The sequence below is a fragment of the Dermacentor albipictus genome, chromosome 5 (genome assembly GCF_038994185.2).
Source record: "Dermacentor albipictus isolate Rhodes 1998 colony chromosome 5, USDA_Dalb.pri_finalv2, whole genome shotgun sequence".
NCBI lineage: Eukaryota > Metazoa > Arthropoda > Arachnida > Ixodida > Ixodidae > Dermacentor > Dermacentor albipictus.
Window position 1 is genome coordinate 130,319,826 of NC_091825.1, and position 20,677 is coordinate 130,340,502.

General features: G+C 47.8%; 2 protein-coding genes across 13 annotated transcripts in view; one reads left to right on the forward strand and one right to left on the reverse strand.

Moving 5' to 3' along the window:
• The window catches only part of LOC135906374 (transcription initiation protein SPT3 homolog), a 585,543-nt gene that overhangs the window by 529,999 nt on the left and 34,867 nt on the right, over positions 1-20,677 (reverse strand). The window lies entirely within an intron of this gene.
• The window catches only part of LOC135906373 (runt-related transcription factor 3-like), a 35,305-nt gene continuing 32,840 nt past the window's right edge, over positions 18,213-20,677 (forward strand). Inside the window, exon 1 of one of the 2 annotated variants that reach the window (XM_065437731.1) lies at positions 18,213-18,687. In XM_065437731.1, coding sequence (XP_065293803.1) covers positions 18,339-18,687 — 349 coding nt within the window. In that variant the 5' untranslated portion in view covers positions 18,213-18,338. The remainder of the gene's footprint in view (positions 18,688-20,677) is intronic. The other variant, XM_065437729.1, reaches the window with a different exon arrangement.

Here is a 20,677-nt window from a genome sequence, read left to right on the forward strand (position 1 = left end):
CTCCACTTGGAGAGGACATTCACGATGGCCGCATCCCGACAGCCGTTTTCCTTGAGATTATGGCAGCTTTTGACACTGTTTTTCATCACGCCATTGTCACAGATTTGGCCAGTCTTGGCCGCGGAGGAAAGCTATACAAGTGGAAAGAAAACTATTTAACAGAGAGGAAAATATTTGAATACTCCGAACGGTCCTACACAGTCTCAACAAGACAAATGCTTTCTTATCGGCTGCAGCGGAGGACATCCTCAATGACAGCAGAAGCTTCCCGGCATCAAAGGAGCTGTCCTCTATATACTGCGCCGAGCGCCTGACAAATGGGTGATTTTCACAAATTCTAAAGGAGCACTACAAACTCTGTGCAGTCTGGTAAACAAATAAAATCACCAGCCCGTTTCTTTCGACATCACTTACTTACATCACTTGGCCATTGCATCTGGCCACTGCGTCACATGTCAGTGGACACCGGCTCATTGTTGTATTCTGGGCAACGAAAGAGCAGGTGAGGCGGCACGGAAAGGTCTTCAACAGCAAAACTATAAGCGGATTTATTTCACTAGATCTGATGTTTCCCAACTAGCTAACAGATAAGCTTCTGAAGAAAAGGATCGGCTCTGGAGCTTGCCGGCCCACCATTACCCTTTCCTTTACTCAAACCCTGAAAAAACCCTGAAACCCTGAAAAACATTCAAAACCCTCAACATCCTCAACATTTACGAGTTGACAACATACAACATCGCCTCCGTCATGTTAATGAAAAACGCCTTGACAACAGTCTCGCTCCATCCCTCACTTGGCAATGTTGGAAACGCATCTCGCTGTCGTTTTTTATTGCCTAAGATAAATACTAATTACGGTCGCTCTACACTACAGTTTACAGGCATCTCAGTTTTGAATAAGCTTGACAGTGACCTAACCACTCTAAGAACACTGCATATATTTCTTAAACAATTAAAACAATCACTTATTAACAATGCGTAACACTGCACATGCTTGCGCATGTCCTCACTTTTCTTTTTTTATTTTCTTTTCATGTGCCGATGTTTTCGATGACGTAACAAAGAAACATGTTAGAAAAATGTGTCTCATTTGTGAAATTTTCTCTACTACTGTATTTTCTTGTTTTACTTATTCAGCTATTTCCGTTTTATGTGATTTTACAGTATAAAAAAACAGCTGCCATAGAACTGTTTTTGCCTAATAACAATCGGTAGGGACCCTTTAACAAATTTGTTGGGTCCCAAAAGTGTGTACTTTGCCATTGTATACGTTCATTATGTTAAGTAAACTTTCAAACTTTCAAAAATCGCCCTACATCTCAGATGTAGACTCCCATCCAGCATTCTTCACCATTTGGAAGCTCTATATCATCGCCTTCGCGTGAACACCGCCTATGGAAACGGCTTACGGTACTGCTTCGGTCAAGTGACAAGTCCACACTGCAGCAACTCCTCAGTTGAAACCATGGAGCATATTTTGTTTGAGTGTCGAGCGTATGCAGACGAGCGTGCGTTGTATGAACACTGCATGCATTCACACACACAGAGACCTTTATCATTTGACTTCGTCTTAGGCCCTTTAGCCTGCCTCACGCAACACAGGCATGCGATGAACTTTTTATTCACATACTTAGAAAACGTTGGTCACTCGACAAACTTTAGTCCTACTCTGTAACCCTCATGCACCTTTCACGCGACGATTTCCATCACCTCATTGTAGGATGGTGCATACATTGAAGGACTCTACCATTGCACGCCGTTGACCATGAGTCAGAAAACTCAGTGCCCAATTTTTTTTAACTCATTCCTTTTTTTGCGCTTCTCTCCTCCTCTTTCTCTCCCCAATTCCATTCCCCACGCATGCTACTCTACGCCGGTTAAAATACTCGCCTTTCAATAAAGGGTTCTCTCTCTCTCTCTCTCTCTCGCACACACACATGCATTCTGGTTATCATATTGTCGTTGGAAACTTCAGTAATTCGCGTTTCTCTCTCATATCTTTCTTTGGTTTCGTATTGGGTGTCTGGCTATATGACAGTGGTTAAGCACGGAGTGCTTATAGTCACCATAAAAATGCAGCTTTTTGAAAATCTGCAGCTGGTCGTCTGCCATGCAGTTAGCGCTATACGCCTTCCTTGTGTCTATAAAACAACAACAACAGCGTTCTTTCAGAAAAGAGTGTTTCTTCCCTAGCGGTGGGCAGCGCAACCCGGACGAAGGTCGTATCGTATCGCGTTCGTGTAGTGCTGTTCCTTTTGTCCTTCGTCCGGGTTTCGCTGCCCACCCCTAGGAATATGTTCAGTCACCAACTCGCCCAGCCTGCCGTGTTAATTCTGTTAGTTTCAGCTAGTTAGTTAGTTAATTCAGTTAGTTTAGTTATATATATATATATATATATATATATATATATATATATATATATATATATATATATATATACACACGATGCTGGGAGCTGACTTACGCGCTTAATCAGAAACAGAGAAGCAAGTGTTCCAGTGCGGTTAGAGCTGGACAAGGACTGTTCTCTCAACGATACGCGCACGCCGAACAACACGCTCAAAGGCCAGTCGGTCATATTAGCCGCTTGCGTACACATGCGTGCGCGCTTGCGCTGAGCGTCGCCCACGCCAGCGGAGAGCCACAGCTTCCAAAGAAGGGAGAGAGCATTTGCGCAAATTAAACGTAAGTGCGGGTGGCGAAAAACCGTCACGCTGGGGGCAAGAACAAAACTTTCTTCTGTGGTAAAGATAAAAGAAATGCGGAGGAAGGGAGGGGGGGGGGGAGCATTAGTATTTGGCTTCCTCGTCTGGTTGCCTAAGCGCAGCGTAGGAGTGCGTGTCAGTGGCTGTTGTCCCCCTCCCCCACATACTGTAGTTGAAATTTGAAGTTTATTATCCACGTAAGTACACTGATGTATACAAGCTGTGGGGACTGTTACAAATATGGTGACAAACAAAACATGGCTCTTCGAAAGTGCACTGCTCAAGTTTGCCTGTTGAAAAAATGGCCACGGGAGAAGATTTCAGAGCCAGTGAGATAAGGTATAGAGTTTCCTTCCTCCGTGCATGCTCATCGAATGTCGTCTAAATGCAACCTGTCACGCCACAGTAGATTTCACCAAAAGCGGCTTAGGGGAAGAAAAGCGTAACATCCTGGAAGACCTTACAGCGTAACTACTTAAAAAAGAAAAACCTTAGTTTCTCGTAAGCTACTAGTCTGTGGTAATTCTATGTTGTTGTTGTTTTTGCGGACTTAGAATGATAACAACCACGCATGTTCGCACCTTCTGTCCTCCAGCATCTGTTATATCACTTGTGTGTACAGATCATATTGAGACCGGAAGATGTACGTGTGGAGGTGAAACATTGTAGGAATCGAGCAGACCTAGTGCGTATGCTGTTGAGAGTTCTGAAAGGCGTGCGGTAACGTTCTAGACTGCGATTAATTACCACATTCACTATGGAACTCTGTAAAGGGGATGCCAAGGCAGGCGGAGGACAGGATTTGCAAACTTTCTGACAGCGTTCGTGTAATCTTCTGCAGACCTGCGCAATGATCTCTGAGAAAGCTTCAGAATTAGCCTACGGCAATGCATTTGCTTTTAGTGCCGCTGCTTTCAATGCACCTCTGGGAGCTTGCGCAGATCGCTCGAAGTTTTTTATTTTTTCTTTTATTGCCTTTATATACGCATATTCTGGTTAGTAAAGGTCTTGTGTGCTGGTTAACGCTCAGTTGCTACGCAAGGACTTCTGCGGCTGAAAGCCACCAGATAACTTAGTCACCGCCACGCCAAGGCGGTCACCACAAGCACCACCAATCAATGGAAAGCAAAGAACCAACATCCTGAAATAACAGCGACACTGAAAAGAATAACACAAAACGAAAAGGAAATAGGAAAACTAGGCAAATAACCAGGGGAGCCGAGAACACGGGCACCCGACAATTACCGGCAAACCGAGCGTCAAAACACGCCTGGAGGCAACAAAAACGCCGCCCTGTCCTGCAGCGATGAATTCGCCCAGCCCACGCCGCCGCGAGCACACATACACACTATAGATGCCGAAGCTGGCTGCTTTCTGCGTGCTTTGGGATTCTCTTTCTAGTTTGCCTTCTTTGTTTTCATCCCCTGTCTTTCTCGCCCGCGTGCGTTTCTATCTTTGACGCAGAGCGCGGTTCCTTCACAGCTCCCCGAAGCGTTTATTCAATCTGGGACGCATCGTGTTTTACAACCCATATCTCCCCATGGTGTGCGATATGAACAAAATAAAGGGAGCGGCGCAGGCACAAAGAAGTGATGCCGGGATGTGAGGGCGGGGGAGGAGTAACGATGAAAAGCTGGCTCACCGGAGCAGGGAGGGCGTGCAGGGGAGAGAGAGAGAGCACAAGACGCGAGCAAAGATGCAGTGCAGGAAAGTGAAACACCGGGTGGCATAGAGAGTGATACGAAAGCTACGGTGCAGCGAGAAGAACGCACGTTATAACAAAAATAGAAGACAGAGCGCAGCAGGCAGCACGTGAGTACAAAGAAATGCAGTGGAACGCAGGAATGGAAAGCGGCTTCTCGTGCGTAAAACGACGAAGAAAGAGCGAGAAAAAAAAATAAAAGCTGTTGAATGCAGGGAAGAAGCAACGCATACAAGGACGCTGGAATACTTCAAATCCATGCAGCGTGTTGCGGGCTGCAATGAACAAGCGCTGCGCCAAAACCAAACAGGAGGGTGGAAGGAAAGCAAAGGAACAGCAAAAGAAAACATGGGATCAAAAAAGAAAGCAAGTCGCGGCAGGAGGAAAAGCAGGAGCGAACGCGAAAGCTATTTAGCCCAGCCGAAAGTACTGGCCACTCTTGGGTCCGGTTTTATGGCCTTGTAAAACAGAAACCGAGCACTCGGATGAGAAGCCACGAGGAAGGAGAGTGGAAGAAAGAGAAATAGAAAAAAAAAATAAAGGCGGGAAAATGCGGAAGAAAACCTAAAAGTCCCACCACCCGCAACACCGCCTCGGGAGTCGGCGACGTACGCCAGCGCGACAAGGACAAGGATTGCGACAAGGATCGCGGTTCGCAAAGGAACGCCGCGAGGTGGAGAGGTTCCTACGGCACGCATAGACCGGAGTGTAGCAGTGCGCTGGTGAGGCAGAAGGAACGGCTAGAAGTCACAAGGGCGGGGCTGTATAGAAAAGGGAGGCGAAGAAGGGCACAAAACCAAGACAGCGCCCCAGGCGCCGGCTGGAAGCCGTCATTGTTTGGCGGCACAGCGAGGCGCCAAAACCGGCGCGTGCCTTTAAAGTCGCGTGCTCGGCGACCGACCTTTATCTGGCGGCGAACAAACAAGCCTGAAGCCCCATAGCAAGCGTGTGCACTGGCTTGCGAGAAGACGCAGGCTAGGAGTAAGGACAACGTCTCGGTTAGGTGAAATCGTGGGTATTGTTTTGCTGTCCCATGTTGACGTAATGGTCACATTACAAACTTGGAATCGACACCGGTATTTCGCGGGAAGCAAGTTTAGAACTCACTGGTATCAGAGTGCCGGACTAACATTTCGCTGCGAGGTCGCTCGAGGTGGTCGTAGCTCCTGTTGTACTGCGTAGACAGCCATGGTTTACGAACATTGTTCCACGGAAGTGACAGTCTTCATAGCTGCCCTGCTCCCCGTAAAGCACACCTTCAGCGGCATTGCTATACCTCGTACATCCCTCTGCATCGACGTTCATTCCGTGCACGTGCTATCAGAAGACGTCGTACAAGAACATCAGCTCACCGATATCTGTATTTCAGGTTGTAATATGATTTGCCTGACACAGCAACAGCTGTGTACCCACGTGTGCCAAACCTAACGCAAGGACACATGATTCATACAAGAATACACACACATAGAAATGGAAGAAATTTGCCGGTGGACTCAACGTAAAGCTGCAGTTACCCTTCACCTCACACGGAACCACCTATGGCGCGTCGAAGTTCAATCAAGTACACAGGTATCGTACCTCAAGCGCAATGATTTTGGCCTTCCCCGCCCGTCTGATTTTTCTCATTTGAGTTTTGTTCGCCTACAACTTAACTCTAGAAACGCAACGTCGCCAGCTTACTGTATACGTCCATCGAGAGACGTGGATCGTGGCGGGCACCACATGCGCAGATACTGACACCTTCAGCTCGCTTCGTATCTGCTGCGCACTGGTTTCTAATTTCTGAGCGATTCCCCGCGCACTCTGTGCTTTCTCCTTCCTTGCCCCCCCACCCCACCCCCACCTCTCTTTCTCCGTCGTTCTCTTCTTCGCTTTATCTGCCTCGTATCAGCTCTGCCTTCGTCATTTCCCCCACTTGCGAGGAAAAAGAAAAGAAGGCCACGGGGGCGCAAGCCTCCTGGCTGTTTTGCCTTTTTTTACCGCCCGCTACGCCGCCGCGGTCCTCACGGCCTGGTGTCGCGCGCTGTCGCCTCGCTGGCTGCATTTGCCGCCCGCGCTTCTGAGAAGAGAAAGAGAACAACAACACCCCATGGAAGGAAGGGCGACCGTGTGCGGACTGGGCCTGGTTTTATGGTCGTCGCCGGTGCCACACGCCGCCACCGATGCGTCGCGCCTCCGGTCGCCTCGGGGCTAGCGCGCGCGGCCGCAACACTCAGGCTGGGCCACTTCATTTAGTGCAGCCAGGCCGGAGGAGGAGGAGAGGAAGCGTCACCCAGCGGAAGCGAAGAAACGCGTGCGAGCATGCGGCACACAAAACGACGACGCAAAACCAGATGGCAACAATGGAAGAAAAAGAAAGGAAGAAGTGAGAGGGGGGATGGAATAAGGAAAGAAAAAAAAAACACACGAACAGTTGTGCAGCAGGAACAAAAGTGCGAGCTCGGGCACGCGTTCGCCCTCAGTCTTTTCCTCCGCGAAAACCGGTGTGCGGCGGCCGGTTTGGTATTCCGCTCGGGTTGATACTGCACAACACGTGCAACATGCCTCACTTTGTTAGTCACTTTCCTTTTTCTTATTCTTTCGATCTTTCTCTCTCTCGATCTCTCTCGCTCTCGCTCTGTCTCTCACTTTCAGGGAATTACCCTTGGTTTGCGTGCTGTCCACACGGCAAGTGCATTTGGCCCTCTCTCGTTGCTGTTTCCTTCCTTTCTTTGGGTGTTTTCGTTTCCGAGGCGGGAAAGACCCTGGCCGGCGACCAGCTTTGAGCAGTGGCTTAACGAAATTTTGCCGAAACGAAAGACCGCTGTCATGCACTGTTGACACCCGTAACACGAATGCATAGTTGCCTTTTATAGGTTGCCGCATGTCACTCAGAAGGTTTAATCGGCGTAAGATTCGGTGTAGTGGTAGTGGTAGTTGTAGTGGTGGCAGTAGAAAAACTTTATTATGTACAGAAACCGGACGGGCTCCTACCCCAGTTCCCCAGAGGAAGTAGGGAAGTGAAAAACAGAGTTTGTCCGGCAGAGTGGTGCCTCTATTACAGCGCCCCACTGGCACGGGCCATCAGCTCAGCCCGTTGGATCAATCGTAGCTGATCTTCCAGGACCGGACTAGACAGCAGCGCCTCCCATTCGGTCCATGTGCCGTTTGTTTCGTGTTCTTTTCCGTGTTTTGCACACTCCCATGGGATGTGAAACAGTGTTGGTGTAGCTCCACACCACGTGCACATGTCTCTATATGCCGTGGGGTAGATCAGTTGAGAGTGTGCAGATTTATTCATTTATGTGTTCGTCTGTAATCTTCGCAACATGGTTGTCTCCGCAGCGCTGAGTTTGTCGTTCGGGGGTGAATAGATTTTGCTATTTTCTCTGTAGTAGTATTTTAGAATTGTTGCGTATAAAGGGTCTAGGGGGGTAAGGCTCTCTATAGATTGCAGAGTCCAGGAGGCTTTACAAATCCCCGAAGCTTCAATGTCACAAGAGAAAACGCGTGATTGCCCTCATCTCCAATTGCGATAGTGTGAAGCGTAATTGTTACATTGCTTTGAAAAAAATAAGAAAACTATGGCTAAAAAGAAGCTCGAGAATCGCGCTGATGATATGACGACGGCAACATTACGAGTTTGTTTGTCGTAATCGCCGTGTGTATAGACTATGTTGCTAGTACCTGCAAATAATATATTGGTGCGAAACCTTTTGTGCGACCAGACGCGGTGGTCAACTTCTGCGCACGACGTCAACCGAATTTCGTTTTGAAGGAAACCATTGCAACCGCAAGCAGAAGCTCAACTCGAAATGTTGCACCGAGCCGGTGGCTGAATCGAACCCACGAGGTGGCATATGCGCACCAAAGGCATGGTATGGGCGGCACCATAGACAGCATAATTGGAATTTAGCTCATCGTTCTGCAAGGTCACACAAATCTGACGGATCTTTTCTTTGTTTGTTTGCTTGTCTTTCTTTTCTTTTTTTTTTGCACCGTTTGTCTCCTGATGGGCAGCAACATAAAAAGTGCCCTCCCAGGGTCTCGCATTAGGAAGCTAGGTTGCCAAAGATGTTCACAGTTAAGAGTCATGTGAATAGGCGATGATTTGTTGAGAGCTTACATGTTTCCTCTCCCACCATTTAAAATATCAGTTCAAACCGGGTTCGCATTCATCAGCGGTCGCGGAAATGCATGCTACGAAACCAAACATAGCTATTGCATCACGTATTATATCATTATTATTATTCGGTTTGAAAACATACATGCATTTGAGAGGAAAGAGAAAGAGAGGAGCAGGATGGCAACTGCCACCGGATGGGGCACTACGTCAGCCTTATACTGTTCAGAAAGGAGGAGACAGAAACATAGAAATGGAAGGTAGATGTACCTGAAAGAAAATAAGTAAATTTGTCTTATCGGCGTATCTGAGAGGAAATAGACGAGACAGATTTACTTCTTAAGAATCAGTTCAGACGGTTATACACGTATCTTCTGCTATATGCGCGTGCATGATTCAAAAGACAGTGCACGTAAGAGATGGTGGCTATTAAAAGAAAAGGAAGAGATAAGTGCAGTGCCGTAACTGTCTCCCATGTGAGAACACCACAACAGCACTGCATGGACATGGAAGAAGGGGGAATAAAAATAGTTGAGAGTTAAGAAGAAGGTAGGTCAAGATAGCGCTGTAATATCTGCTGCGCCTATCGTATATATTCATTCTGCCATAGCGATCACTGTTGCGGATTATTCACAGCACTGGAAAGTTTTTGCATTTGCAATGTGCGTCGCAACCTGAAGCTACACTCCGTTCATAACATAGCAGACAATGGTATACGAAGGTTAGAGAGACGTTTCGTAATGTTCGCATTTTCGACCAGAAGTTATGCGTCACAGATGAAGAAAAGGCATATACGTACACGTGTAATGTAAATCGACGTACAAATGAGTGTCATATTTCAGTGTCGCAGAATATGCCGTATTTACTACATCGAAGGCCTCACAGATATTAACGTATTTTAACGCCAATAGAGCGGAGTGGCTCGTTTCTCTGACTAGTGGCCACCGTATACTACAGTATAGTTCCGCTCACGACCAAGACATGATACGCGTCGCATGGAAGCACAGAGAGAGAAAATGATAAATGAAAGGTAGGGAGGTTAACCAGGACTGAGCCCGGTTGGCTACCCTACACAGGCGAAAGGGAAAGAGGGACGGAAAGATTAAAACAAGAGAAAGTCCACTGGGGATATCAGTCGGTCACTCAGTCCGGATCACAGACGCTGACTCAATCCGGTAGCTTTCAAAATCGCAGCAGGGCTTTTGTGACCTTTTGTAGCTGCGATATGCGAGGCCATGGTCACAAGATCTTGTTCAAGGTGAACGAATGGAAGCACAAATGTCCACAGATAGTGCGTGATAAGCTATACTCGTAATTAGCTTCCATTGCATTGCCTGCTATGTATGAAACGAAGTATAAACATCAATTGAAGTCATAGCGCTGGATTGACAGGGACATGAAAGACGACAGCTGTTGTCTTTCATGTCTTCATGACCCTGTCAACCTAGCGCTATGACTTCAATTGACGCAGCGAACCAACTAGCCTAAGTATCTGCACTCTTTGAAGTATAAACAGGCTGATTCCCGACGCAGTGCTTCGTGCTATAGCGATAACGTAGATCAAATGCAGCCGCGGAGGTATTGCAGTAAGTTTTCGTGGTCATGCAACCCTCATTTTTGTCGTCATCATCTTCGATTCTACGTTTATCCATCGGCGTTGTAGTAGTTGTCGTCATCGTCGCGAAGGACGCCCAGTGAGCGTGCAATTTAGACGACTTCTCGTATAGTGCATGCACAAGTCGGGTGATTCATCACTCGATCCCAAAGTTCGTGCGCATTGCACGGTACTTCAAGTTTCGTTGTTTCTACGCGGTTTCACTCGCACCGAGTGACCACGTCTCATCGCTGACACGTTACTGTTTACAAGTTAGAGCTTGGAACGCGACGTACATTGTACAAGTCGTTAGACATTAGAAAAAACAGCCTTGTTTTTGGCTTTCAGCACAGGCTCTTATTAGGCACCTATATATATATCATGCCAGCGCCCACGCACACGTGCAGATATATACAAATCCACTAAGTGGCCGCGCAATAAGAAGGCGCCCATTTCCTGGCGCACCGATTCTGATGAGCAGTAAAAGAAGAAACGGCGAAACTAGAAACGAAGTCTCACACGCTGTGGCCGGTCCAGGGGCAGTCACCCCACTGCGGTCGCTTTCATTCTTTCTTTCTCTCTCTCTCTCTCTCTCTCTTCGAACCATGATTGCTATGCGTTACGACCATTCGTTACACTCGCCGCATTTCGGCTGCCGTGTTCACGAGCTCGTTGCGGCGCAGTCGAGAGGCAAGCTTCTTTTCGCGGCCATATAAGCGACCTGCAAGATCATCCCCAACATGAAAAATATATATATAGCGTTGATGGCGCTAGACAGTGCCGGGACATGGAGGAGAAGAAACATTCGCAGCGACTTTCTTGCCGTCTATAGCTGTGCGCGTCGACAGCAGGGGTCACACAAAGAGTCCAAGCCCGGCCAACTTCCCATTTTCCTCGGTGTCCCCGTTCCGCAGAGACGACCGAGAAAGGAATTCGGCCGCTAATTAAACGGCTAGGCCGTTTGTCTGTGCCGGGGCGATTCCCGGTGGGGCTAACCGGCAGTCATTGCGGACCCGGGCTGCCGCAGAAGCCTGCAAGTTGCCGGCGCGGAGGAATACTCTTGGACCGTATATGCGTAAAAGGAGCGAGAGAAAGAGGATTGGGCCGGCAGTCAGGGGAGACGAGCACGGAGACGCTTGAGCGTGCGTGTATGTATGTGCGTGTGTGCGTGCGCGCGCGCGGCAGAAATTGCATTCCGAAACCTTGAAAGCTGCGGTCCGATGGCGTTTCCGAGTCCGTTTCTCCGTTCCTAATGTCCGCGCTCGGAGCCGTAAATGTTCGCAGGATCACGCACGGAATTTCCCGCTCTCCTTTCCTCTCGTCAACGGCGCGCGCTAAACGCTGGGACGTCGTGAACGGACGTTGCCGGTCAGCTGACCGGAACGAACGCAAAGCTTGGACGTTCGCGGCCTGCACTGTGACACAAGAGCGACCCCTATATAGTTCCCCCGGAGGAGCCAGGCACGTGAATGAACGATTGTCGAGCTTCCTCGAATCAGTTCTTATGCTTTCGCAGATTTTTTTTCGTCTGGTTAAGACTGTTCCGATTGAAGAAACAAATCGAAGGAAAACGCGGCCGGCGATGAAAGAAGCGATGCTACAACAGTCCCTAGATAGGCTTCTTTTAATAATATAAATATAGGGAAATCCTTTCGACAGGCTCTTCTGAAAGTGGGCTGCTAACTGATCTCATGACAGAAGCAACACAACGGTATTTGAACTTCTTTTCCCATCTCCCACTTTCAGTTTCGTTCCTTTGCATTTTCTATGACGGCTGCAGTCGACGTGCAGTAGATCTGGCAGCCAAAATGCTATAAAATGCGGCTGCTGCGGTCTCCCGAACCGAACCAGCGCCATAACTGCGGGGTGGTTTAACAAAGATGGTTTCTGCGGCGACATGCAGTTCTTTATGGGAATTCGGAAATAGTGTCAGGAGCGGCCCACCAAGTCACCAGCTTTGATTACTCCGGCCCGTCTCCGAGATCGACCCAGTTTATCAGTGAGAAACTAAACAGCACGCACACAGAAACCGGGTAAGTAGTCTAAGAAAGCTATAGGCATTAAAACAGAAGAGAGTTATGCCTCTGAATGCGGATATTCGTTTCGCTGAGCATATTTAGGTACCGTTTGTTTCATCGCGTGATTCTGCTCAGAACAGAGCCGGTCGGCCACACATCTGTAAGGTCTCATACGTACGGCCATATAAAAGTCGATTCGTCGGCTCCGCGAATGCTTCGTCATCAATACTCGGTGATAAAACAGACGCCATACATCTCACCCCCACCACGTCTCGGCCAATCAGCTCGCTTTAAGTTAAAAACGCAATTTCCAACCAACGATGCTCTTCTTAACTGCAGCAACACATCGACTATTAATAACTTGTTTCGGTTCAGTCTAATTGTGTTGTAAGAATGAATAACGAATAAGCTTTCTAGTATAGTTTCATTGATTCTGAACTTTTTTGAAATGCCAAACCAGACGTGCCGCTCACAATAATCTTTTGCTGCCTAAGGTTTCTACTAATTACGTTGACTCATCATCATCCTTCTGTGCGATCACATTATGGAATCATTTACCCACATGTCCAAAATCCGAAGTTTATTTAATCTCATTCAGTAATTCATTCAGAGGTTATTTGCTAAATTGTGGACGTTCGTGCTGCTTTAGTTGCAGATTTGTGCGCCTATATATGCAGTTTTTTTTTTAACAAGCTCTTCGTTCTTTTTTTTTTCCTTTCAGGCGTTCTTATGTATTTTTATTCCATTATGCTTACTACTATTCCTTGCTCCATATATCGGTTCTATTGTTCGCACTGCTGCTAATCCTTGTATTATTCATATGTAATCTTCACCCTTCATCTTGCCGTTGCAGTCTTGTACATCGGGACCCTCGTCAGAATATTTTATATGCTGTAATTAACCTACGATGTAATAATAATATTAATAAACTGATTGATTGATTTATCACGGAAAGTGGCTAAAGTTGTAAAGAAGAAACAGTTTAAAATACCAACAGGCTATTTCTTTTCTTTAACTGCATTTGGCGCGGTTAATGTACACATTCGGTAACATAAGTTACAGAAGGGGGATTTCATATTTATTCTCTGTCCCGACATAAGACTAACTTACGTCGCAGCCTAATAACACAAGTGTATGGAGTCAGAGCTAAAGCTTTCCCGATTAACTTGGAAGGAATTTGTTTATTTATTATTTATCATTCTTTATTTGGATCATCATCTCAAAGTAACGCAGGGGTTATGAGCATGCATGGGTGGGCGAATGTTTCTAACTAATATTGCCATATTCTATTTGGTGGGGAAACGAATATAGACACTATTGGTAAATGCGAATAGTTTTGTAATAGTTTGCAAATGTTTCAATTTGTCAACTGTGCGCGACCAAGCATTAAAATTGCAGCAGAGGTGCGACAAAGTTTATCCCCGCTCGACCATATGGTAGAAATGAAACAAGATAACTTTTCTAGCGGAGCGAGCTGCCTCACTGAGGGAGCCATAGATAGTTTCGGTTAAACCACCGTCATTCGTATTTGCCAGAGTGTCCAGAAACATTGAGTAAATCCCCCCCCCCCCACACCCCCCCGCCCCCAACGTTTTTCTCCTGTTTTGCGCAATGGAAATTAAGGTTTATCGGTCAGAGCATCCAATCCATGCAATTAGTACAATCGGAAGCCATGATGTCATGCTCACCAAGAGAACGCCACATGTCCATTGTGCCACCGTAATTACCTATAGTCCCACCTTCGCATTTCTTACAAAGAAAGCGCTTCATTGATTCGTAGCCGTGCTGATTCACAAATCAACACTGGCGCTCTGAGAGACGCCGTACTGAACAGCTCCGGATTAACATTGACCACATGGGGTTCTTTAAAGCTAATCTATAAGTAAACTGTTGTTCTTGAAGATCACCTCCGTTGTAATGCTTTCGCCGCGGCCATTTATCCAACACACCACCTCGACCTCAACATGCAGAACGTCGTAGCCACAGAGCTATACCGCGACGGGTAAGTAAGCAATTGTGTACCTCTGGAACTGCGCTGGAGGTTGCTTCTTAGTTCGTGGAAGAAATGAAAACCGTCATCAAACCTGACGCTCACGCGAGACAAAGTCCTAACGCCGAAGGTATAGCAGCATATATGCTAATCACACTGGACGTTGCTTTTCTTTTGTGTACTACGATAAAAAAAATTCAACATGTTTCTACATAAAACAGATAGGCAATTACAGGAGGTAATCTTGAGAAATTTCGGGCGAAAGTGCAGGTCATCTATACGTATGTGTCATCTGTGTACGAAGTCACATACATATACATTCGCTATCGTTATAATTTGTAAATAAAACTTTTTCTGAAGAGTTTAGAATTTTTGCGTCGTGGTTCTCAAGTTTAATTATTTTGCTGCAAAATTGGTTTCGACATTTATTTTGATGCGATAGCACTTACACGGAATCTCGAGGCGCCGTCACGGCCGCCACCACCGTGTGGTCCCGGTATCGACGGCACATACGCAGCTATAGCGCCAAGTGATCACGTGATCTGATGCGAGCACGAGGGGAGGGGGGGGGGCGGACTTAAGCCACCCAGGCTGATGCCTGGCTTGATAAGTGCGTCACACTGTCGCGACCGTGTCAGTATCATCTCGTCACCACCGAGGTGCGACGACATGCAATAGATAGATAATTGATTATTGCATTTTATTGGCGCAAGGACATCTAAGGCCAAAGAGCGCCAGGACATATGTCTTGATTTAGCAAAATTGTGAATTTAAGACAATGTTTTAAAATAGACGCTGTATAGAGGCCTACGCGTAAGATAGATCTGTAGATATTAGAGTATTAATTCTAAAAGAATTACTGGCTACATTGGCTACAGGCAAACATGTTAAGTGATTGTGGATAGTCCGAATCCCTTGCTGTACAGTTCTTGCTGACGCAAGAAGTGCAAGAGCTCAGACATACTTTGGTGCATCGGATTGTAACTCACCTGTGAGGCATAATCTGACGGTTAGGATGGAATGAGATGATTTCTAAAAAGTTAACTTGTGCAAGGTAATTAAGCACTCCTTTAAAGTTAAAGAGTGCATCCTCTGATAAGAATATCTAGGGATCGGGGGGGGGGGGGGCAGGGTGAGTACAGTCCCCTAAAATGAGCCACTCGCTCTCGGTGAAGTTCAGGACATAGAATGAAGACATGTAGGACGGTTTGGTTTTCACCGCAGCGTGTGCACGTCGGCGGGTCAGTTGCAGCCAAGAGGCATTTATGCGTGCCATAAGTGTGTCCTATTCTGAGTCGTGCCAGGGTGACTTCGGTGAGCCTATCAAGCTTCAGTGGGAAAGATTTGGTTAACTGCGGTTTAAGCAGATTCAGCTTATTTTCAGCTTCCTTGTCCCACACAGCTTGCCAATGATTACGGAGCGCCTTTCATACCGCAGGTTTCATGTCTACACCAGGTACCCAGCTTACGTAAATTGTACCCCAATGAGCCGCTTGCCCAGCATTTTTGTCTGCCATTTCATTATCTGCGATCCCAGAGTGGCCTGGCACCAAGCATACAACAAGAACTAGGTTTAGGTCGTACGCTACGTGAATGTGTTTAAGGAGCTTGTTCAATACAGTGTTTCGGCTTGCTTGCAATGCAATCTAATGCCCCTGGCGGAGCACCTCACCACACCAGCATACTGAGACGCCTGCATGGTAGGATCCAGGGCACTGTTTCTGCATTGAAACCGCAGTTCTCTCGCGCGCTACTCCACTACATGATGACGTGTCATTAGAATGCCGTGATAGAACTCGAGTGCCACGATAAACTTTAATATATATCTGTCAATGCTACTACGCCTTTCGGTTGAACACATAAACAATGGACACACTATATAACAGGAAACAGACGCCTCTCGCTGCCAATTGTACAAACGCACGAGTTAAATCACGCTTGTTCGCGATATGCTGCCAGAGTCCCTGAACATCACCTTGCTAGAACACACACATCGGAAGTGGTTGGTCTGCTCTCTATCCGAGGTTTTTTCCGCGCCTTTATACTGCCTCCTTCAAAGCTATCTGCCTGGTCTATCCTTACGACCGTGTCAATAATGAAAGGCCATACAAAAACCTATGTGCCAGCATTAAAATATTTTCCGCCACAACACACCTTATGCTGCTACGAACAACGTCGTCACATTTACACTGACGGCACTGTGATAACTGTTTCATCTGCCATAGCTGTGTGCATTCCATCAAAGGGTGTATATTTCCCCGAAGCGAGAATTATTTAACAGGTAAGCTGTAGTACGCGCGACAAAAATAAAGAAACGACTACGTGTCAATATAGGCACTCTGTATAGTAATGTGTCCAGAATCAGAACTGGCTGCAATTTCCTCTCACGAACAATTCTAGCTGTGTATATCATAATCAGCGTCAATCGCCTGGAGTAGCATGTCAAGCGGCCACAAGTGCGCTAACATCTCCAGCATAATAAAGCTTGCATCTCTCTCTCTAGCGTTAAAGGTTCCTTGCGAATAGGCACAGGCCCAGAGGCTTTGAAGTTTCATTCGTAATAGCGATGAAAAAGTGCATCGAAGCATCCTGTCCAGTAGTCTGTACCCATGGTGACTGTTCCTGCCTTTTATAAGAAACATAAACGTAAATATATAGCAGCACGGTAATTGCGGGATCAAGATCTTGTACACTGTCTCACGAATTGGCGCAGATCTCCAATCCCACGATATGTAAACACTTTCCTTCTTCCATCATGATGCAAATTAACGGCCTTCTTTCAGCCGCGCTTTCTTCAGCGCCAGGAACTAGAGAGCGAATTCAGAAAGGTGCTCGTTTATACGAACTGTGGCAGGCACCCAGAGAACTAGTTCTTCTACGATACTGAAACTGGCACTTATTTTTTGAAACATTGCTCAGGAACTAGGGATGCGGTATTCATATAAGTCACTATAGTTTGTGAATTATTAATAACAGAAACAGTTTGATTTATTGGAATGCATCGCAAATATTTGAGAAGAGTGAGATATCGTTAGTCAAGTATACGGAGCGAAGAACACCTCCTTTCACCGAGACAACACATATCCGCGCAAGGTGAAACAATATAGTATGACTTGCCCGTGCACATAAAATCGTCAATTCCAGCGGCCTCTGAAACTATGATCATGGCATATAAGAAACGAGTGGAGAAATCCTTATAATCCAAGCCATGTAGTACGGAGGTTTCCTAAAAGAAGAAGTGTGCCTCGTAGAAGCGGACCTGTCACCCACTTTCACGATTCCTACGAACTGCCTTCACCCCCCCCCCCCCTAGTACCCCCCTTCCGCCCCCCTCGCCAAACTCTATCCCACCCGCCTTCGTCAAAGTGCATCAGCGGCGGGCTGCCCAGCATGGCAAGGCGCCCGTACGGGAAAACGAAACCGCAGGAGGCGAGACGCGGGCGAGGCTCCCATTGGCCGGCGCGACGCACACGTCACTCAGGTCGACCGCCAATCCGCCACGGGGCTGGCCCTCTCCGCGGGCCACGCTCGCCCCGGTGTCAATGAGGCCGGAGCGGCGGTGATCCACATCGCGGCTTCGTCCCCTTCCACTCGCCCTGCCGCACCACGCGAGGAGCCCGCCAGCAGCGACCGCCCGCAAGAACCGCCTCGCTGCCGCACGCCAAGTCCACTTTTCCGAAGAGCGGCGCATCCGCCGTATTGCTTCCGCACTATTTTTTTTTTTATTTCCCTTCTCTTCTCCTCCACCGGCTCCCAAGACTCGCACCCCGGGATAAGTACTCGCCGCCTTTTTCTTTCGCGCTCCTCGGGTGCAGCAACTCGGACCTCTGCCCCTCCGTCGGCGCGCCTGCGCACACCGTATCCGCAAAACTCGGATCGCGCGCTCCGAGCGCGCGGCCCAAACTTTCTTCTGCCGCCTCCCCTCCTCCCGTGCTCTCCACATCCCCCCCACCCTCCCAGTGTTCACGCTCCCGAAAACTCTGTGCGTGCGTGCGTGTGGGACGTTCCGGCCGCGGACTCTCCTCCCCAGCGCGCCCGTTTCCCCCTTCTTGCCTCGCAAGCCCGGCGAGAGCGCCCGGTTCGCCGCTGCCCAACCATGCATTTGCCGTGCGCCGTCGGCAACCACCTACTACCCCACCACCACCACGGCCAGCAGCAGCAGCCGCGGGAGACTGTGATACCGGCTCCCATCTCGTCCACGTGTGTCACCCGAGACAGCGGCGGCGTGATGACGACGTCGTCTTCGGCGGCGACGACGACCACGGACCTGGCCTCGATGCTCCCGGGCGAGCGGGCCCTGACGCAGGTGCTCGCCGAGCACCCCGGAGAACTGATGCGAACCGGCAGCCCCAACGTGGTGTGCTCGGTGCTGCCCAGCCACTGGCGCTCCAACAAGACGCTGCCCATGTCGTTCCGCGTGCTGGCGCTCGGTGGCGACGTCTGCGACGGCACGCTGGTGACGCTCAGGGCGGGCAACGACGAGAACTACTGCGGGGAGCTGCGCAACGCCTCCGCCGTCATGAAGAACCAGGTGGCCAAGTTCAACGACCTGCGATTCGTCGGCAGAAGCGGCCGAGGTGAGTTTACGAGCAGGCGGCTCGAACACGGCACGCTTCTTTTTGGCTTTCTGCGTGTGTTGCCACTTTGGCAGCTACCAATGTATGGTGGTAACAGTGTAACTGCTGCAGGGAACTGCAAGTGTTGTTTGACGGCGACATTCAGAAGTGTTTTCAACACGCTCTCTAGGTCTAAGCGGGAAAACGTTATTGGCCTCGTTATTCGACGGACTGGAGTGTCAGTATTTGTGTACAGGAGGGAAGCTCGTAATGACGTAATATCCGAAACGTAATCTGTTCCGCAACGAGCGTAGACTATTTATTTCTGCAACAGGCGAGAGCACTTTACCTGCATCGCTGAACATTATGTACGAGTGCTAAAGTGCCTCTTTAGCATATAGGCAAATTGACATGTTGCTTGAAAGATGTTTTATCAGTGGTGTGTTTGAACATAGACGATGCGTCGGAAGTAACGGTAGTTGCTTCTGCAATTCTCACCACACTGGCACCAACAAGAAACCATCGTGGATATTCCTATAGAAATAATAGGGTGTACCAGAGAAACATTCAGCTACATGTGGACAAAAAAAAATTATGATATAACACATTAGTCTGCCGTTTTCTGCTAGAACTGCATGCAGTCCACATTTGGTGTTCAAGTCTTTCCTGATATTTTTCCTAATGGTATCGCTTATCACCAAAGTTTTGTTTTGCTCTCATAGAAAAGACAAAAGCATTCCACTGAGGCACGCATTTTCTATGCTAATTTTGTCGACGTACGGAACCACGAGTGTCGTGCTCATTGAATTGATTCGTGCATACAAAAAGTGAAGCGCTCAGGTTTTGTTATCTGTTGATGCCACTACGCGAAAGGTGCGTAAGGATTATTGATCATTGCGCCTCTGCGTCTGCAAATATAGAAGTCTTTCGTCGTTATGACGCCTTACATAGAATCGCGCTGCTATTTTTCTTAACGTATCTGTGTCTGAAACCGCCATTGATGATGCGAAACTATAAAACTTCAGAATCCTGCTACCGATTGACGGATACCGTTATTCCTGTAGGACCACACTGCTCGCTTGTCCCCTGTATTGCGACTAGCATGCGCGGTTAGCACAGCTGGCACCAACTTATACAGTAATACGACAATAGTGTGAGTTGACATGCCAAGGCAGAATACCTATATTACTCGTGTTCAACAAGTTGAACCATCTATTAAAAACCGTAGCAGCTTCCTCCATAATTCGATATTAATGCGAAATGAAATGTCAGACAAGTCGTTTGACAACCCACTTTTTAAAACCTAACTGAAGATGTGCGACTATACTCTACGCGAAAGGATTGCGGAGGCTCATATCGACGACAAGAAAGAATCAGTTTTCTTGTCTTTACACGTAACCTGGAGCGCTTATCTGTAGTTTGCGCTTTAACGGGCGAACACCACCGTGAACAGTAATTTCAGGCCGTGTTCGTGGATTGTGAAGAAAAATTACGATATTTTTTTTTTTTACCGTTGCCCGTAATATGTAGCCGTACGACTTGTACCAAGAAAGGCATCGAACATGTTTCCAACATATTCTGATGCGTTGGAAGAGCCGCGGAGCAGCCCACTTTCAGACACGTCGCATTGGATGCCGAGTCGTGCCACGTGACTCCTGCTTCACAGTTTGCCGAAACACCAGCGGGGACGTCAGTACTGCGCCAAGGCTTCACGCGTTTTCTTTTCTGTCTTTTCTTCTTGTTCTCTGTATGTGTGTCTGTGGAGCAGTCGTAAAACAATTGTAACAGCAACACGGAGAAAAATGAGTTTGAATGTCTCACTTTTCAACCAGCTCGGTAAGCAAAAATGACGCTGCCACTTTGGCAAACCAGGTGCTTTTTGGGCTGAAACATACAAGTTTCGGCTCCTTTATTATGTAGTCGAGAGTTCGATGGAATGTCTTTTGCACGGGTAAAATTATTGTTAAGAACGAAGCAGGTTACTGGCCATTAACAAAATGACGCCTCTAGA